The sequence below is a fragment of the Crocodylus porosus genome, unplaced genomic scaffold, assembly GCF_001723895.1.
Source record: "Crocodylus porosus isolate Cpor-Errol unplaced genomic scaffold, CroPor_comp1, whole genome shotgun sequence".
Classification (NCBI taxonomy): domain Eukaryota; kingdom Metazoa; phylum Chordata; order Crocodylia; family Crocodylidae; genus Crocodylus; species Crocodylus porosus.
In genome coordinates, this window is record NW_017728907.1 from 9,125,126 (window position 1) to 9,145,834 (window position 20,709).

The window sequence follows — 20,709 nt, forward strand, 5'->3', positions numbered from 1 at the left end:
GATTCTGTTCCTTTTGTCATTTTCACAGCTGGGTCACTGATTTCAATAGGTCATGCCTGACATGTATCATAAGTGAAACCAGAATCAGGCTGTCTGTCTCTAGTATTACATCACAAGTTGATTCAAGAACAACTGATGAACTGTACCAACAATTTAACAGCTGTCAAACCTTCTGGATCATGGTGTATGCATGAGGATCACTCAGACCTTTGATTCATATGCCTAAACAGGAATTTTTGGATCAGTGGAGGCTACCCACATCTTATATCCTCCCTTTAGGCCACGGAGACAGAATCCAATGACCAGACTAAGTCCAGATGTTTGGTACCTCCATGGCTGTAGCTGTATAAGCATCTGGGAATTGAACCCAGGTCTCCTGTGTGGTAGACAAGGCTTCTACCACTGAACCACAGGGGACTCCTGTACCAGCAATCAGGTTGTAAAATCTTACAAAATAGAGGATAGAAAAAAGGTGACACTGACTTAATGTTGCATATTTTAAGAACACTACGATCTGTAACCTATAATACATGTGAGCATAAAATGCTTATATGAAAAAACTTTAGGAAAAAGGTTGCTGTCCATTATCACTGTCTTAAAACAGGCATGGTAGCCAACACAATCCTAACTCTGTAAAAATTAAAATCAGAATCATTTCACAATAGCAGAAACAAATCTTGGATGCCCACAACTTACACAGTTCAAAACCACATTCCATTGTGCTGGCAACTGTTGTGTTACAATTCATAATTGTACCTCAATATCAAAAGAGATAAAGAACAGAACACGTTTATAATAATTACGTTCCACAAATGAGCCAGTCATTTACTCATACTTCCTGTGTAAATTAGAGAAACTAAATGGTCTTAAACAAACAAATAAAATAAAACAAAAACAAACAAATAACCCAACACCAGGTATTGTTTGCTCTCCTAAGTGATTTAATGATGTAAAATATGTTGTTGATGTAGTTATTTCTTCCATTCTAGGTTATTATGAATGAGGTGGATCTTTATTTTTACTAAAATACTTGAGTTTTGATTTTTCTTAGTTTTAAATTTAAAATAGTTTTAGTATAGTACAGGTTAAAAGATATCACAGAAGCACAGCCCTCAGACCCCCGATGCAACAGTAAGACATCGCTCCTACAGACTTTTTTGAAACCATTACACTTCCAGTTATATGAAAAATTAAAGTAATATGAAATAAAAGTAAAACTAATGAGGAACACGTAGAATATTTTACTCTTGGTCAAACTTCAAATTGCCAAGTAGAAAAAACATGGTTTATTTCACTAACAGAAATATAAACATGTTTTTTTCCATTAAAAATATGCATATGGAGGTTACTGTTTTGTTTTATTTGGGGGGGCGTTGTTTGTTTGTTTGGTTTTTTTTTGTTTTTTTTTTTAACTCTCCACTGATATTAAATTTCATAGATTTCATAGACATTAGGGCTGGAAGGGACCTCGGGAGATCGAGTCCAGCCCCCTGCCCAAAGGGCAGGAAGTCAGCTGGGGTCATAGGATCCCAGCAAGATAAGCATCCAATTACTAGCTAAGTATGCTAAATTCACACAAATACCAGTGTTGCCTGAATACATTCATATTCTAGATCAAGCAAATGTGTTCTTTGGTAACTGGAATATATTTTCAGTACTAAAGCAACGCTGCTAAAAAGACCGCATTAGCAACTCATATGAGAATATTACAACTCTTGGAAAAGTGGTTTGGGTGACTTTTGTCATAAGGAAAAAGTATTAAAGTATGAGTTGTTATAAATGTAATGAGGTTAAAAGGACTCAGTGTGTGTGGTGGTTGTATTAAACAAAGCAAACTAGCCCCCTTTCTATTCACTGTTTAATTTATATAATGTTTGGACTCTCATATAAAGGCATTTTGATAGGTGTTAGTGTACACATACACACTTTCAGTTTTAAATTAATTAAAGGACCTGTAGAGGATGAACATTCAGTGTTAGCATTACTTGGATGTATTTCATAATAAAATTTAGAGATTTGATAAACTGGAACATTATAACCAAATAAGTGGTTCTTGATTATTCATCATCCCTTTTTCAATAAAGACGGACTGAATATACAGTACATATACAGGTTGACATTTTGATTTATCCAAAACAATCTTCACTTTGCTTAGTCTCCCAAGTCCTATAGACTAAAATATAATACCATTCACAACAAAATATTTTCAATAAATGAAACAAAGCAAAGAAAATCAGAACTAAACCTGGAAGCAAAAGTGGTTTAGAATGCCTCATAACATCTATATATATACACATATACACACACACATGCGCGCACTCATGCACGCACACACACACTCACACACACATTTTGTAACCTGCAGTGAAAATCAACCTATTTTCTAATGAGGAACAAAACACATTATTTAAAAATGTGGCTAATATAACAAAATGGGGAAGAAACTGCTGCTATCAAAATATACAATTTGAATTGCAGACTAGAAGGCTAACATTATTAAAAAAATAGTTTTAAGCAAAACCCTTTTGCTTTTAATAATGACAGATATCAACCTGTCATAGCACAAGCTTCCAAACAAGATCTTATAAAAGATTAAACTGTGACCCCTTCTTCATTTGCAAAGTTCTGGACATATGCATACAGCGAGTTCTCTAGTCTCCGAGCTGGAACATCTTTCACATTTCTTAATCCAAACTCCAGGAATCAAATGGCAGTCAAAGGATTCAGAACCTCAAGTGGGATTTGTGCTTTACCATGTACCTGCAATGTTAGCAAGAAATATTATATCATTTGTGGCAGACACAAAAAAGTATAATTTTTAAGGAAAAAGGCTGTACAATAAAGTAAAACACTTAAAAACTCACTCCTCCGTACATTATCAAGTTAAAAATAAAAAGGACCCTTGTTGCTTCAACAGTAAATGTGAATTCTGTCCATTCTTTATCCCATTCACAATACTGATTATTATGAAGGAAAAAAGTAGCTAAATAGTCTCTGCTAGGAGTACTCTGATTTGTTTTAAGACACGGGCTATGGACAGGGGCTCATTGCTGGAAAAAGTGGTGAGAGATACGTTATAGGCATTTTGGCCTGCAGCCACCCACCTCTCCCCTGCAGACAAACAAGGATGAGCTCCTGCTTAATAAAAATGCTCAAATGCTCCCTGTGTATTCCTGGGACTGAGGTGCTCTTGGTTTATGGAAGATGTGGGGGTGGTGGAGGGATGGAGGTCCAGGGGGAGAGCAGTAGCTCTACTTACCCCGAGATCAACAGTCATGGGAAAATGCCCAGGGGTCCCTGTCCTATCTGCCCTCCCCATCTCATCTGTGGAAGGTGCAGGGAAGCAGCTGCTGCATGACTTTGCTTGGACCAGGAGGAGTTGAGTGGCAAGGGTATGCCCCCAAAAGGTACAGGCATTTATCCTTGCATGAGCTCTTTCAGGTCAAAAGTGGATGACCTTGTTCATGGATCTGCCAAGCTTCTTCTGAGAAACCAAATTAATGCCTTGATGCTCGGCAGTTTTTAGAAGAGTGGCATTTTTCCCCACTAGAAATGTCAAACTTGTCCACACCCATTGTGATGCCTAGAGTTATAAGAGCTCAGTCAAAGAAGCCTTCAGGTCATGGTAAATCAGGATTGGAAAATTTCAGAAACATCTGTGCAGTTAGTTGCAGAATATATTGCTGGGAGATACTGCAATAAAAGAGCTTGAACACTTATTATATAATCAAGACTTTTCAGAGCATCATAAGGTAGTTTTGAATTGCAAAAGAATTCGGGAACCTAATTCACTTCGGCTCTTCTGGAAATATAAGCCTAAAATACTTATTTTGCTATTAAAATCTGATGCAGTAATTGTTGCAACTAAATTTACACACTAATTCAATACGGACATCTATTTTCTTAATGTTTATTGTTCATAAGACATATTACATCAACATCCTAAATTGTAGATAGATATATTTTTACTAGTATATTGGTTAACTGTTTACCTGTCACTTTTTTGCATTAGACTCAATATCTATCATCCCACAAATATTTAACTCCCTCTCCTCCCCTGTCCCCGTCCTGTTCCTCTATTGTTAGGTCAGATAGAGTTTAGGATAATCTGCCAGGCCCATAATCATGAATTACAAGCACTATTTTAGCTCCAAGACTTTGCTTGAAACTTTCTAAACTATACAATTTTTCTGATATCTGAAAGAGGCACTGCAATAATTCCTCCCCACCAAAACACCAACCACCACCCTCAAAAAAATATTAGAGAAAAAATGGTATTTACCTGTCCAAAGTTTCCCAGAAACGTAAGAATACTGGTCTGTCCAAATGCCGTTTGTGGTAGCTTAGTTCTAACACTGTTACATCCCATTTCTGTACATTTGGGTCTAGACGCACTTCATCATATTTGAGATGGAAAGCTTTAACTGCAAAATACAATGGAGAAATATTTAGGCTATGACCACAATTAAGTTTATATCAGGATAATAATACTTTGACAAAGAAACCACCGCATTCTTCAGAATTGAGATTAACGCTAAGGACCAAGAACCACTCTCTATAAAACAGTTAATAATAAAGGTCATTTAGGTAGGTTTATGAATTTGACAGCCATGACCCATCTCCTCCTATTGTAGCTAGAAACACATGGAAATTCTGAGTTGGCCAGACTTTTCAGATCTGACCAAGAATGAAAATTAATTTAACCTTTGAGTCTGCATTTTCATTGTATATTAAGTATCTACAGCTGCGTGAACTGCTTGAAAGTGAAAGTATACTATTGCATATACATTTGAAGGCATGGTTTTACTACCACAGAAACAGAGGTAGACTTCACCTCCTATACCGAGTTGTTGGCATCTCCCTTCCTTGCTTCCACTTCAGGATGGCCATCCTTTCAGTTCACCTGTACTCACTGATACCTACTGAAGGAATAATGATGTTTTTAAACCACATTTTCAAGTCCTGAACCCATTACTAGACCACTTTGTAAAACTACCGCACAAGCAGGTGATCACCAGAGCTACCATTCTATTATCTACCACTCCACCACACCTTGGCAACTCTCAAAGCTGGGTTTGTGGGGAGTCACTGATGAGAATGCTTTTCTGCTAGACAGGCACGGTGTGAACATTTGTATGAGATGCCTTTGGCTCCCCGTACACAGACTGCTTCTCTCATGTTTTTCCGCAGCGCAACCAGAGTCTAATTAAATGCCAATATACACTCCGATGTACAATGAAAATCAGTTAAGAATTGTTGATGAAACTTGCCAAAGAAAAATTTATCTGTATAGTCCTCAACACATGCCATGATCTGTAGGTCACATTATACACTTTCTTTACAGATTAATTTGTATAAATGGAAAAATGGCAGTTGAGGCTGTAATCTCATATCTTGCAAATTACTTTGTCAGTCCTAACCTAATCAGTGTTTTGATGCTAAGACTCCAAGGTTATCCTAAAGTGCTGCAGAAAATAATCTTAGTGATTCAGCAGCAGGCTATACCTACGAACTAGTATTTAGCTAATGTAACAGCAGGACGTTAAAAGACAGTATGCTGTTGAAAGTGTTGTCTCACAGGAATTGCATAAAACTTAAGCACTAACCACAGCAAGTATTAAAAATACCCCATGATACTTCCTGCCCTAGTATAAATGCTACCTTTGTCAAATTCCAATTTAGATAATGCATCCAATCTTTTAAATATTTAAAGCTCTCCCTAAAATTCCAACTGCTTAAAATTTTCTGATGCTTTTCCAGTACTAAATTGGTCAGAAACTAGAACTTCTGACCAGCCTTTTCTAAATAATTATTTTATATACTTTGGTCAATTCTCCTCTAAGGCCAGGCCTTAACATCTCCTTTCCACAGAACTGAGTCAGATCTTTAAACAAGGATTCATACAGACATTCAGTTTCTCCTGAGTTGCTGCTTTTCCAGAAGGATCCATGAATGTACAGATGTTTAGGCTTTTTCTCCTAGAGAAAAAATGGCCAGTCCATGTGAAAAATAACTTGGAAACAACTATTACATCACTCCCAGGATAGTTTCTCCTGGGAGAGCAAATGTCTGTATAGGCCGTGTCTCCCCTCAAAAGAGAACACAGGCCTCCGTCTTCCCCTCTGCTCCTTTGGGAGACTGTCGCTCATTGGAGTCTGGTGCTTCAGCAGCGAGCAGAGCACATCCCCTTCACAACTGCCACAGTATGCTACAGGAAAACACAGGCTATCTATAGAGAGTCTGTCTCAGCCAGTCAGCCCTGCCTTACACACTGCCTTGCAGACTAAGTGAGCTGGCAGAACAGAGATGTGCTACATAAGGACCCCCCCACCCCACAACTGCACAGTGTCAGCACTGTAAATTCTCCACACTTCAGGGCCTTAGCATTTGAATGTCTATATATGCAGCTCTGGGTAAATTTTACTATCAGGAGAAAACAAACCTGAGAGAATTATCCCAACTTCTTTGAATGTGCGTACACAGCCCAAATGACTCTGATAGTTTTCACTGTTCTCCTAGCCAAGACCTAACTGCTTCCTTAAAAAAAATATACTAAGAACATTAGAATATACAAAATACATATTTATGAAGCTATTCCTAACACAAAAAATCATATTTGTTAGTTTTAACATATTAAGAAATTGAGATACTAACTAAAAATCACACCACTCGCCAAATTACCAAGTGAATTTTAAGTGTCTTGAATGAAAACTAAGAATGAATATCTCTAAGCAAATCAGATGATGCCAAGCCTTTTAAACTATGCACAGGAAGGCTAGATAATTGTATGCCAAGGCTACGCATTTACAAAGAAATCTATGAATGTCAAACAGAACCTTTGAGTTGAGGCTAAATATTATTGAACAAAAGTCAACCCACTAGAACTGACCTTCAGGTTCAATAAAAGTACATTAAATATGCTATAGCAGGAAGACCTTTAAAATGGCATTCAAATAAAATATTCATGTTGGTTAAAGTGGCAAAATACTAAAACTTTTCATTTTAAATGTCCACTTACGAATATAACTAGAGTGTAAGTGTAAGGAAATTGTTATTCTTCATATGAACACTATGTACTCAATCCAAAAATAGAGTCAAAATAATTTCAAAAGAAAGGAAATGCTACAGATTGAAAAAAAGACAACAAAGGATAAAGAAAGTCATTTTCTAAGATCCATTCACAAAAGACTCGACAGGATTCTAATGAGCATAAAATGAAGAAAGTAAAACCAGTTTGACGTGATTTCATACCATCTACTCCAGCATATACTAAATGAATTTAGATATCCATTTGTGAATTTTATGCCAATCAGCTTATTTCCAAAATTTCAATTTACAATACGTGGCTTTAAATCTTTGTTAAATCGATCACTGTGGAATTAGACCAGGTTGCCTGCAATGGTTTTTAGTTTCTGTAAAAGTTGACAGTCTCTAAGTGAGATAATGGACTGATATAAAATCAAAAAGTACTTATGAACAGGGATCCTGGTTTTCTCTTTTTAAAAATCCCAAATTCTCTGAGATATATATCGATAGATATCTATAGATATATATGTATTAGTTGAACACAATGTTATATTGACATATGTACAACTTTTAAGCTATGGAATCCTACCAACCAGTGCCTCAATTGTTATAATAAAATAAAATTCTGAATATCTATATTTTGGCATTTGATTTTGGGTTTTTTTTCATCATGGAAAAATCAGAGCTCCCCTTTTCCCTTCGGTCACCATGATGCAGGTCCAACTCTGGCTGTCCCCCCGCCCCCTCCCCCTGGCTGCTTTGTGGTGCTAAGTAGTCCTGATAAGCCAGTGCCCTGCCACTGCCTCTCACTCCTGACCCACAGTCCCCCATCTCTGCCAGTGCCCCTTACTCCTGATCCGCAGCCACCTGGCCCTACTGGTGCCTTTCATCCTTGATCCACAGTCTTCTCCCACCCCATCCCAGCTGGGGCTTCATTCCTAACCCACAGCCCCCTGCCCCACAGCTCTGCCAAAGGGGGTCCCCAACCGCCGAGGTTATGAGACCCAGCGGCTGCATCCTGCCTGCTCTCTGTTCTGCGGGTGCCGGTCTCAGCCACCCCACAACACCAGAGCCACAGCTGCTGCATAAAGGTGGTGGTGGCTACTGTGGCCAGAGCAGAGTGCAGCCAATGGAGGGCAGGGGTGGATGTGGCCTGCCTGCTATGGGGCTCAGAGCTCCCTGCCCTGCTGTCCTTCTCCTGGGGGACTCAGCTAGCATGGGGGTCCCAGTAGTGGTGATGACAGCACCGAGCTCCCGAGCAGGCAGCCTGCATCCTCCTCTGCCTCATACACAAATCTGAAGGGACACATGCCCCCCATACTTCCCTGACATGTTGCCTCTGGCACCTGACCCTTCCTCAGAAGTGCACACAGCATTACGGAAGTGCACAAAGCCTCACCTTCAGGCCACCGGGGTTTTGTCCTCCTCTCCAAGCCTGGCCCTGCAGACATACTTTCCACCCTAGCCACAGGCACTACCCTGGTTGGGCAGCACCCCTATAGCCCCAGCCACCAACCTTGCCCCACTCCCTCACCATGGCTACTGCCACCTCAATCTGCACCTCCTCCACCAACCCTGCCCCACTCCCTCACCTATGACCCCCATCATAGACTTACCTGCAGGCAGCTGGAGGAGATAGTCTCCATCACTGCCAGGCTGTATTGCTGGCCACATGCATATGCGCGCGCGTGCGCGCGCGCACACACACACACACACACACACACACACGGCATCCCCCAAGCCCTGCTCCCCCTAACCCCAAGCCGCTTCTTGCAGGCTAGAACTGTCAGCCTGCAAGGGGAAACCCATGGTTTATGACATTTTTCTCTTTCAAAGGAAAAAAAAAAAAACAGCATTTTTCCATGGCAAACTGAAAACCCAGATCTCTGTTTATGAAGTTAAAGACCCTGTGTATGGACAAAGTGATGAATGATATTTGTAGTTACCATACGAATGGAAATGGACTTGAAGCTGAAACACAAAGTACACTTTTGTAGGAAAATATATATCCCCCCACCCACCTCAGAGACAATGCAACACAATGGTCTTACAGAAAAACAACTTAGACTGTGCCAGAATAATATTTTTAAAATATCTGGCATTTTATGAAATCTGAAGCATTTGAAAGGGCAAAACATTTTTTACTTTCCAGAAATACATATGCATATGGATAAGAATAGTCATAGTGCCGTTCCCAGTTTGAACATATGCATGTCCCCAGACAGATAATATATCCAATATTCTCTCTTAAGCATCCATACTAGTTTGTGCTTTTAAATTCAAGTCTTCAAACAAGGACTTAAATTCTCCTAGATCAGCTTATCTATGGCAAACCATTTCTATGGAACTCAATTCTTTTTCTGCTATATATACACACACCATATAGCAACGTTAATAACTGCTACTCTAAATTTCTTTAAAAAAATGTAAGTATGAAGTATTTATAACTGATGAGTTCAGAAGGTTTTTGGTTCTCCTTCACTCCATTTTCTGCATCTGTTTTGGAGATGTCCATTTCTTTTGCTGTTTTCAGTCTATTGTAAACTTTGTTTTGCTTTTACATAACTTTTCCCATATTATGTTGTCCTTTCTTTAAAATCTTTTTACATGCCACTTCTCTTATTCTAACTAGATCCTCTTATTCCTAAATATACTCTTATCCTCACATCTTAGTCTTCAAGCCCACCCCGGCATGTTTCTTCAGCTCACATCCACACTTTAAAAGAAATCAAAGAATGGGCCTGTTTATTTGCATGCCAAGTAAACGCATAATTCACTTCACTGCCTAAAACACCAGTTCCATTTTGTTGCTTACTGCTTACGTTGTTAAAAGCTCCAATTATCTAGATATCGGTTAAACGTGAAAATCACTTACGTGCATAGCATATTTCAGCCTGCCTGTGTGCTTTGTAAATTAAATGTACTCCTGCTAACTGCATGCTGTCACTGTATTTATCTACTTTATATCAAATTGTACTCCCTAAAAGAAAGAGTGAAGGGGAAGCAGCTGTCAAAGGGCTGGTATTAGAAGCCTTGAAAATGACTGGAGCTAGTCAATTTCATGCACATCTCCCTTCATTTTCTAGGCCCTTAATATTCAGTTTTGGGGCTGCTTAATCATAGCACTGACAGCACTATGTCCTTAAACAGCACTGCTTAGTGTGCTGTCAGAATTCACAGCCCCAAAACTCATTTTCAGGATTTCTAAGACCAGATCTGAAACTAACTATTAGAAGCCTTAAAATTAGGGAAGCTAATTAATCATTTTTAGGGCTAATACCAGAGCCAGAAGCACTGCATTCTAACATTCTACATAAGTGCCTTTTCTTCAATTCCAAAGCTGTGTACTTAAACAGAATACACTGCCTGTTACTGGGAGGGGCCTACAGAAGCTAAAAAATTTCAACTCTGGGCATGTGCACATGGACTAGTTATCCAGAATAGAAGGGGACAAAAGCTGGGTGTATTCTCACCTGAAGACTATAGCTAGTATACTGTGGGCATATCTACATATTCATTTATGTGCTTTTGCTAATGCACATTAAATACTTCTACTGTGAGGTACTGGTAAAAGGCACATTATCTCATTTTAATGCACATTAGCAAAAGTGCATTTTTGGGGCATTTTTATATGTGCTCCAAGTGGGGTGGGGAGGTCAGGCTTTAATTAAGAGTGGTTCCCAGAGCCGCTCTAACTAAAGCACCAACGTCTTGTATCAGCATCCCTGAGTTGCAAAATGGTGCCAGGGTGCTTGAGTTAAAGCTTGCTTAACGAGCTTTAGTTCAAGCATCCCCACTGTTAATTTTGAAGCATGAGGACACTGATGCAGGAGATGAGGGAGGCTGCTAGAACACAGTAATTATCATGCTCCAGCAGACTCTATTAATCCTGTGCGTCGAAGCAGCCTCTGCGCTCGTGTACAGGCACCCTGCACGATGCTTTAATGTTCATTAAAATAAGCTAATGCGCATTAAAGCACACATGTAGGGGCACTTAGTGGCATGTGAAATGGGAGTACAGAACACAAGCCAGTGAAGGACCACAGATCCTTCAAATAATGCTGCACAAGCCGCCACTGGTCTATGTTTCACAATGTAGGAAAACAAACACCAAGTCATAGCAGACATTCCTGGTTGTGCCAGGGCCTAGCCCAGGGTATGCACATCAACAACAAAAAAACCCAAATACCTACCCACTCAACCCGTAGAGACATGTTTTTATTTTGGAGAAAAATGAATGTGTTGCAAGTCTGCAATAATGTAGATTTTTCTTTGTTTATAAAAAAGGGGAGAATAAAAGTCTGTGTGGTTGATGTTTCAGAAACACCCAGTAAGCACTGTAACAATTTTGAGAAGCAGTAAAATTTCTGGGAGCTGCCAGATTCTGCTTAGTAGAAAGGATCTGCTAGGCTGTGGTTAGCTTTTGTTGGCAGGATAAACTATTGTTATGGAAAACATTAGAAGCTGATGAAGGCCAATCATAGGGAAGACAAGGAGATTCACATTCAGTAAGTCTACCTGTTACCACTGCTTCTAGGAGTAAGGGCAACTGGCTGCCTACACTATTAATACATCTTCTCAAAGCGAAATACAAACAAACTGTTCTATAGCAACAGCCTTCTTGTCTCACTGAACAATTTCTTTCCTGGAGAAACTTAGCCAGATTGGTATGCCATTTCCAGGCGAGTAGGGAATGGGAATCATAGCTGAGTGCAAGGACATCAGCACCTGTCCACATCTAGCTTGAACCATCTTGTAATGCATACTCTTGCCAAGCCTGAATGCGTTATAAAAACATAAGAGCATTAAAGCTTAAGTGAAAGCTTACTTTTTGCGAAGATATCAACAGGTGATCCATCAGGCAACAGCCAAGGCCAGCCTTTGAACTGCCAAGCAGGACCCTGCACAAACACTGCCACCACACGATCCCTAAAAATATGGGAACAGATGCACACAATGAAGACCTGAAGTTCTAATCATAGTAAAAACCTGAAGGGAAAAAGCTATCAATTATTCATGTGAAATTGGCTGCTGTCAATACTACCTTGCACTGTACCTTATAAAAAGAAATTATGTTAATATTAGCATTATTGCACATTAATGACTGCAGTACTTCCTGTGCATTTGCTTTTTCCTGTCACCACTTTTAGTCTTTTCAGCATCAACGCAACCAGATATTCTAATATATAATCTTTCTGGACTTCAATTTCTGCCTTTTGCTGAATGAAACTAAATTTCAATTTTCATTGGTCAGAAGTCAAATCCTGCTTAAAATTTTAGGAGATTACGGTTTTGTACTTTTTAAAAATCAAAACAAAAACCACACACTTGAGCATTTTAAAAATGATTCTCTTCAAATTGTACTGTAAACTAAATGAGAAGTAATAATATAAAAGGATTCATTCTGAATACTTTAAAGTTTTATTTAAAAAATATATGAAAACTACACCACTTTTACCTTCCTTTTTAAAGTGATTTACAAGTCTATGTAACCACTGCATGTAGTCTAAGAAAATCTATTTGTTGTTAAGCACAAGAGAATTCTTACACTAGGAAAATAAACTGTTCAAAACCCATAGTGCCTCTGGGGCTGGCCCTTTTGCTATATCTGAACAGTGCCTAATGCCATTGGCCTCTAAGCATTCATAAAAAATCCCCATCATCTAATTTCTAAATTTATATTGGTATAAGATTTTTTCTTTTTTTTTGTTTGAGAAAAAAAGTAATCAGTTTTCTCCAAAATGCTAAAGAACTATGGTTATATCACTGAAAAACATTCTTTGCATTAGCTGGTGCAAAGATTACATCCACAGCAAAAATAATAATTGTCCACAAAGTCTCACATACTCGTTGTAAAACAAGCATGTAAAAGGAATTTCACTTCTTTAAAAAATAATGTTGAGGAACTATGTAAAGTAGTATATATACAAGTAGCCTCTTGTATACATTATGTACTATTAGCATACAGTTTTGAATATTACAAGAGACTATAAGACTCTACAATATAAATAAACTGCATGGCCATGCTTATCTAGATGCAGCCTATATGGTTAAAATAAAGTATGAAAAAAATGTTCTTTTAATAAGCTTAGGACATTAAGAAACTCCCTTAGGAAGGGGGCGACTAGTTTAAAATGCACCCCAAATACACAAAGAATCCCATGACTGCCTCTCCCACTTCCCAGGATTCTGTCTGGACCAGTAAGAGCCTGTGATCTGGAATCTTCTACTTTAACTTAAAAGTATGCATGACAATCAAATTCTTTCCGAAGGATCAAAAATTCCTTTTTAAAATTGCATCCCCTTCAGAAAGAATTACTACTGATGGGAATACTTCTTTTAAAGGTGACAATATTTAAATGATTTAAACAGCACAACAGGTGTGATTCTGAGAAGGTGGAGTGTTATGTTCATACTCTTTAGTGGTTTCATACAAGTAAGAGTTTGGGATAAAACCAGAATATTGCATATATCATTAAAAAAAGGGAAAAAAAAGCTAGGGTTTGTTTTTTATGTAATAAGTTTGATCAAACATTCTGTATACCGAAAGGGAAAAAAACACTGTGGCAGAATCATTGTCTAACCATTTCTGTATATATTTCATGCCTTAATTGGATAAACAATATTTTATTACATCATTTTACATGCTGTGTTCCTATGCTGGAAAAAGACAAATAAAAGTGTAAAAAAGGACTTTAAAAAGAGAAACCCTGTTTTACCAGTCTTGTGGCATCAGTTTCAGAGGCTGATCTACCACTCGATACGGTACAGTAACACTGACTGTAGTTCCACCAGGCTGTATCTGGTCCTTCCTTCTCTGTATTAAAGTTTCATTTTCTCGTTGACAACCTTGTTTCTTCTTTTCATCCGATGGTACAAACCTTAGGAAATAGAGAATACTTAATGGATACCCCCTGTTTGATATTAACAAAAAGCCATAAATTCCTTGCATTAAATCAGAGAAGCTCATAACAAGGATTTTTAATGGTTCAAACGATTCTCATCAAGGTTTGCCTCAGAAACCTCCTATTATTACCGTTGAAAAGGACTTGCTAAAATAAGGTGTCATCTTAAAACCTAAATCTATGAATTAGTAAAAATGCTTATGTTCAAACAAAAATTAAAGCATTTTGTGCCAAGAGAAAAAGCTAACAGGTACAAAAATCGGTGTATCAAACTTCTGCACTGAAAAACTGCATCCATGGGTCTATGGAAAAAGTCAATCATAAGCAGCAAGACAGACAAGATGCAAGGTGTGTAGTCAAATCAGGATACAAATATATTAACCTAACACGTCCTGAAGCTATCTAATAGAGGTTGTCATGCCTTCCTTATTTCCTCCTGGTGGGGAGGCCAAAAGGCCAAGTATCAGCAATAAGTTGGTACTATACCCTCCTCTCACAAGAGCATTCAGTCTTCAAGAGTTGGGGAGAAAAGGGTTGTTTATTACTTGCCAGGAGTAGAAACACCAATCTCTATTACAGTTTTCTATGCACAAAATGAATATCAACTTCCAATTTCTTAATAGCTGGACCATCAGCCTGAAAATGCCATCAATTATATTCATTTAAACACTGCATTCAGACAAATCATAGACTGATTTGATATACACTGTGGATCCCTATCATGGGGTGACTGTGGTCACTTTTGAATACCTACTATAGTAAAAGATGATCTAAACTCCATTGCCCTAGTACAGGCATATATATGCCATGAAGTTCCAGGGGTCTCTCTCATATATCCTATTGTTAAATAAAATGTGTGGAACAATTTGCAGAACTAGCACCTCGGATTGTAGCAATACCTAGCTCTTGTATAGATGCTTTTCACCACTGGATCTCAATGGACTTTGGGGAAGGAAAAAAAATATCAAGAAATATCATTATCTCTATTTCATAGATGGGGAAATCTCACAGGTAAAAGCAACTGGTCCAATGCCAATTGCAGGGCCAGAAACAGAAGCTGGCTCTTTTTAAGACCAGTGCTCTACCCATTATACCACATTTTTCTCTTTAGTACAAGAATTACTGTGGGTAACAATGGAGTCTTATTCCCATATTTTTTAGTAAAATATGTATTTTCTATGAAATTTTAATTACTTAAAAAAAATCAATGGCATTACCCTTAACAGTGAGATAAATCATGAGCTCTGGAAATAAAGTTTAAAATATAATAATTTGTACACAATTAGGAAATAGTATCAGAAATAAATTAGTAGCAAAAAAGGGGCTGCAGGTTTTTTGTTTATTTTAAACAGGATGTTCAGGTTATTTTTTAGTCTGTCCATCTGTATATATGGTATTGGGCGCTGGGGGGGAGAAATCGTGTTTTGTCTAGAAGATAGTGTAAATGACTCGACAGAAGAGTCACGAGAATAAAAAATAAAAGCTTAAAAAAAAAAAAAGGAAAAAAGGAGTTTTAGGCAGCTTGGATGAAGATTCTAGGTTGAGTTAACACCTGTCTATGTTCAACAATTAACATTTTGAAAAAAAAGGTTTGTTTTAGATTCAATAGCAACACTTTAATTAAAATGTAAAACCTAACAGTAGAGAAAGATCTTCAATAAATCTTACAGCAAAATTAGGACATTGTTGATTTTCCTGACGTTTCCAACAGAAACAACAAAAACAAAACACCCTATAGCCTCTTTAAAAAGTTTAATTAATAGATTTTAAATAGCAAAAAGAAAACTCCAATTTCAGAAATGTGCCTTTTAATTGCCCTTCAGTGCAGAGAAACAATAAAAATGGAAATAAGTAAGAATTGGGACCTAAACATCAATCCATATTACAAATATTATAAAACTATGATTCATGTAGCACAAGAAGAGTTGCATGTTTATACTGTCTTTGTCTACTACAAAATTACCCGCCACTTAAATTTACATCCAAGTGTAACGCATCTTGGAAACCATCTGATAAGCCAAGGGAGTAACAAGAAATTTGTAATATATTGAAATAGGACTGTATATCCCTTAACTACTGTAAAGTACATTAAGACTTCTCCACATTCCTTCAATGTATGCTTTGAAATGACTAAGCAATGGAAAGAGATAATCTGTTAGCCACTGTATGTCATTAGAAATTTAATTAGAATATGGAATACTGGGTCACAAAAAACAACCCCCTCCCCCCCCAGTAATTCTGATTATAATGTCTTGCTAGTAACAGCAGAGGCAACTTAATGCTTTTGTAGCATTTGTTGGTTGTACCATAAGGAATGATTATTTTGAAGTAAGATTGCTGTAATCTTATAAGATGTTACTTGCAACATAAAAGCACCAGAATTTTAAAGGGTAAAGATAGTTCCGTGTTCTCTCTCTTCCCAACATTATTCATGGAAGGTAAAGGAAGATTGAGAATACGTAAGGGAATATGGGGAACTGTTTCCACCCTTCTGTACCATGTAAGGACTAGACATTCATTCCAAATAGACATGATTTCCAAAACACAAGATGCATAGGGTACGACAGAAAAATATTCTCGCAGCTACACATTTATTTTGAAGCTTGCTGCAGACTGGGCATTTGAGTATACAAGATGGGTCTTCTGCATGAAAACAAAAGAACTCTGAATTGCAATTACATTATTTTAGATTCACAATAGGCCAACAGGCAGCCTCATTCTGAGACAGCCAACATGGCCTTGTTACAGGTAGGTCATGCCTGACCAACCTCATCTTCTTCTATGACCAGGTGACATGTCACCTGGATAGGGAGAAGAGGTTGACATCATTTACTTGGATTTCAAAAAAGCCTTCGACTTGGTCTCCCATGATGTCCTCATGACAACTAGGGACCTGCAGCCTCAACAACTTTCTGGTCTGATGGCTGGGGAACAAAGAGTGATAGTTGATGGAACCAAGTCAACATGGCGCATGGTGACCAGTGGAATCCCTCAGGGTTCAGTACTTGGGCCAGTACTCTAATATATTCATAAATGACCTGCACTTGGGTGTCAGAAGCGAACTGGCCAAGTTTGCAGATATCACCAAATTATGGGGAAGCACAGTCACAACATAAGACAGGCTGGGGATTCAGGCCGACTTGGACAGGCTTGCTAAGTGGGCAGATCAAAACCTGATGACTTTCAACATAGAGAAAGGTAAGGTGCTCCACCATGGGAGAAAGAACTCACATCATACCCATAAGCTCGGCAGTGCTACACTCACTAGCACTATCACTGAAAGACTTGGGGGGTCATGATTGACCACAAGATGAATATTAGCCACCAATGTAATGCCACAGCTGGCAAAGCAAATAAAACTCTGGCTTACATCTACCAATGCATCTCAAGCAAGACCCAAGATATCATCGTCCTGTTTTATTCAGCCTTAGCGAGGCCGCAGCTGGAGTACTACATCCAGTTCTGGGCTCCACACTTTAAAAAGGATGTGGAGAAGCTCGAAAGAGTCTAGAGGGAGAGCCACACGCATGATCAGCGTTCGGGAGAGCAGGCCTTATGGGGAGAGGCTGAGAGGCATGGGACTCTTCAGCTTGGAAAAACATAGACTCAGGGGGTCTTGGTGGCAGCCTATAAGTATATAAAGGGTGTGCATCAGGATCTGGGAGAATGTCTGTTCACCAGGGCACCCCAAGGGAAGACAAGGTCCAATGGTCACAAACTGCTGGAAAAGTGTTTTAGACTGGACATAAGGAAAAATTTCTTTACCATCTGAGTCTCCAGAGTCTGGAATAGACTATCCCCTGAAGTGGTGCAAGCACCTACCTGGACATGTTCAAGAAGGGTTTGGATGATTATCTTGCTGGGATCATCTGACCCCAGCTGACTTCCTGCCCTTTGGGCAGGAGGCTGGACCCAATGATGTCACGAGGTCCCTTCCAGCCCCAATGTCTACGAAATCTATGAAATAATGGATGGCCTGATATACTTCAGGTTTTGACAACTGGCTCCACATTTGCTACTTCATTATGAAATAAGTATTTTAATATGATTACGGCAAAATTTGGTACATGGATAAATGCAGTAAAGAACTGAAATACAGTAAGATCAGGAAAAGGCAAGAGATGATGAATCTTCAAAGACCAAAAAAAAAAACCTTATGGGGAAATTAAAGTTTATAGCTACTGAGAGATCTGGATTGTGTTCTATATTGTGTTCAATGATGGAAAGATTTATCACTTTTGGGACACTTTACATACATAACAACTAGAATGGTAAACTATCAAACCATTCATTAAAGTTGTCCACGACACTAATCAATTCTGTGACTTTCTACAGTTTACAAAGAGTAAAACTGTAGATGCTTTACCTGCAAACAGACTGCTAAAGATCTGGGATAACTTTTTTTGGAAAGTAGTAAAAAAACCCCAAAACCCAGAAAAGTTGGGTGAATGAATAAAGCAGTATGCTGATTATACATGCAAAACTAAGCTATATTGTACCTACTTAAGATCAATCTTAAATTTTTCTATATTACATGTTTTAATGTAACATGATTCAAATACAAGGGAAACCCAAATGTATTCCAAAAATAAAAAACGTGGCTATGAACCAAATCTGAAAGCTCTGACCAAATATCTTTTATACTAAAACAAATTTGGGCACTGCAAAATGCCCTGTGCTTCTTCTAGGGACTTTTAGCAAACCTACAATTAGTTAATCACCCTCAATTTGCAATAGCCTGCACTTGACACTTATGCTTCGTCATCCAAGGTAACAACTGTTTAACAACTTTTAAGTTGTTTCAAAGGGGGCAAAAAAATTGTTCTTTCCACAGCTATTCAGAATCCATCATTCCAAAACTTGACACAAGTAGTCAACTAAATAAGCAGCAAGTTGCATATGGATCCTACCACATAAATTACTGAAATCAATACCACTTCAAGATTCTTATTTCATTAATGGGCATAAGACTTATCCTCCCAAAAACGTGGCAGTATCTCCTCATTTTGCAAATACTCAGAGGACCCCTATAACTGGATCTCATTTCTAAGACATATTCATATAAAATGCACTATAGTACATTTACTAGGCTACGAAGTATGAAAATTAAACTATGCTTGACAAAGTGAAAAATTAGATTTTGCAATGCATTATCAAATATGTTCAGTTAATAGCTAATCTGTAAGAATCTAATAAGCTTCAATGTCTTCTGGCCATTTGCATGAATAAGTGAAGATATTCTGTAATTAGAAATAAAAATCAGAGTTCTTGCTTACATCAGGACTTTCCACACCATTTCTTTATTGCACTACTAATATTTGCAGATTAAGGTGTTTCACAGTTTCTGGAATTCTGTGATTGAATGAGGCCAATTATGAATCTGCATGTTAGACATTTCTAAGCTTTCCACCTCAGCCTACTTCTTCATTTTCCATTTAAACCATAGCCAAGTGTCCTAATCTTGCAGGTGTGTTATTCCCTCCTCCCTCCCCTCTCCCCTTTCCTTATTATGTGTTACACTTGTAGCAAAGAGTGTATTTCAGACTAAGATGTTAAACTATGCAATTCATATTATTTTTTTTCTATAGCTTAAGTGTAATTGTTACAAAATCTGCTTTAATTTGTTACTCACTAATACACTTGTAAATTCATCTGACAGGCAAAGCATAACCTGTAAACATCTGTTAACTTTAAAAGTTCTCCAAGAAGTCTGGGTTGAAGAGGCACAGTGGACAGTATTTATGGGTAGTAAATTTTAAAAAATCAACTTGGCATATATACAATGCTTTTCAATTTCTAAGCAACATACGAACATTAATACTTAAAACAAACGCATCTGAAATGGTTTCACTGCCCTAGATTTTTAAAACAATTGAACAGAAAACATTAAAAGCACACTAAGATTAGAAAGAGACTAGGGAAATAGTTATATGAATGAAAATTATACTCCTAGATTAAATAAAAGCAGCTTTAAGAGCACTGCTCTATAGCTCCAACTTTAGCCAACCCTGCTCTTTTAAAATGCTAATTCTCAAAGTCTGACAGGATGGAATTAAAGGCATTCACAGAACCTGAGCTCTGATTTTCTATTAACACTTTGAGTCTTGGAGGAATACCGTCTAAAGAAACAAGGAGGAAGCTGCAAGGGAAGAAAAAGGCACTCTCCAATGATGTCTGGAAAATATGTACAAACAATATGCATGCAACTTCCTTCAACATTTACAACCAAAACTCATTACGGAAAGGAGTGAGATCCATGTTATGTATAGCTTTCCACTATAGAACTATATGAAACCTGCAGATGTTTCACTCAACCCAATACAGTACAGCAAATTTTATGGCTGTTTTCACTCAGTCTGAAGTAAGTTATCTTCCTTTTTTTTTTTTCCAAATTGTTAAAGTGCATGCATATTTATTACATATAAAAATTGGAATTCTGAAGAGTACATTTTAGGCTGTCTAATTTAAACCTGAGTTGCACATTACCAACTTTCATGTGGAATACATCTGAAATGTACTCAGTAATCAAGGAAAATTACTTTGGTCTTTTGTTAGTCAACAAAACTTATGTACTACAGTAATACTATATAAACCTCAATTATTTAACATTTATTTATTTTCTAATGGCTTATTTATTGTGTTCTGGGCAGGGGGTGTGAGTACAGAGAAGCCCCTGGCCCAGATGGCAGCTTTTTTAAACCTTATCTATATAGACTTTGGCCCTTTTGGGGTGTCTTGCCATGGTTTTTTTTTTCCCCCCAGAATTCCCTGCTAGTGG

General features: G+C 37.9%; 1 protein-coding gene across 1 annotated transcript in view; it reads right to left on the bottom strand.

Moving 5' to 3' along the window:
• Positions 1-1,839: 1,839 nt before the first annotated feature.
• The window catches only part of CDC73 (cell division cycle 73), a 157,576-nt gene continuing 138,706 nt past the window's right edge, over positions 1,840-20,709 (bottom strand). Inside the window, exons 14-17 of the mRNA XM_019530705.1 lie at positions 13,746-13,907; positions 11,855-11,955; positions 4,283-4,424; positions 1,840-2,760 (exon numbers count right to left, since the gene is read on the bottom strand). Of these exons, the coding sequence (XP_019386250.1) occupies positions 2,724-2,760; positions 4,283-4,424; positions 11,855-11,955; positions 13,746-13,907 (442 nt within the window). The 3' untranslated portion in view covers positions 1,840-2,723. The remainder of the gene's footprint in view (positions 2,761-4,282; positions 4,425-11,854; positions 11,956-13,745; positions 13,908-20,709) is intronic.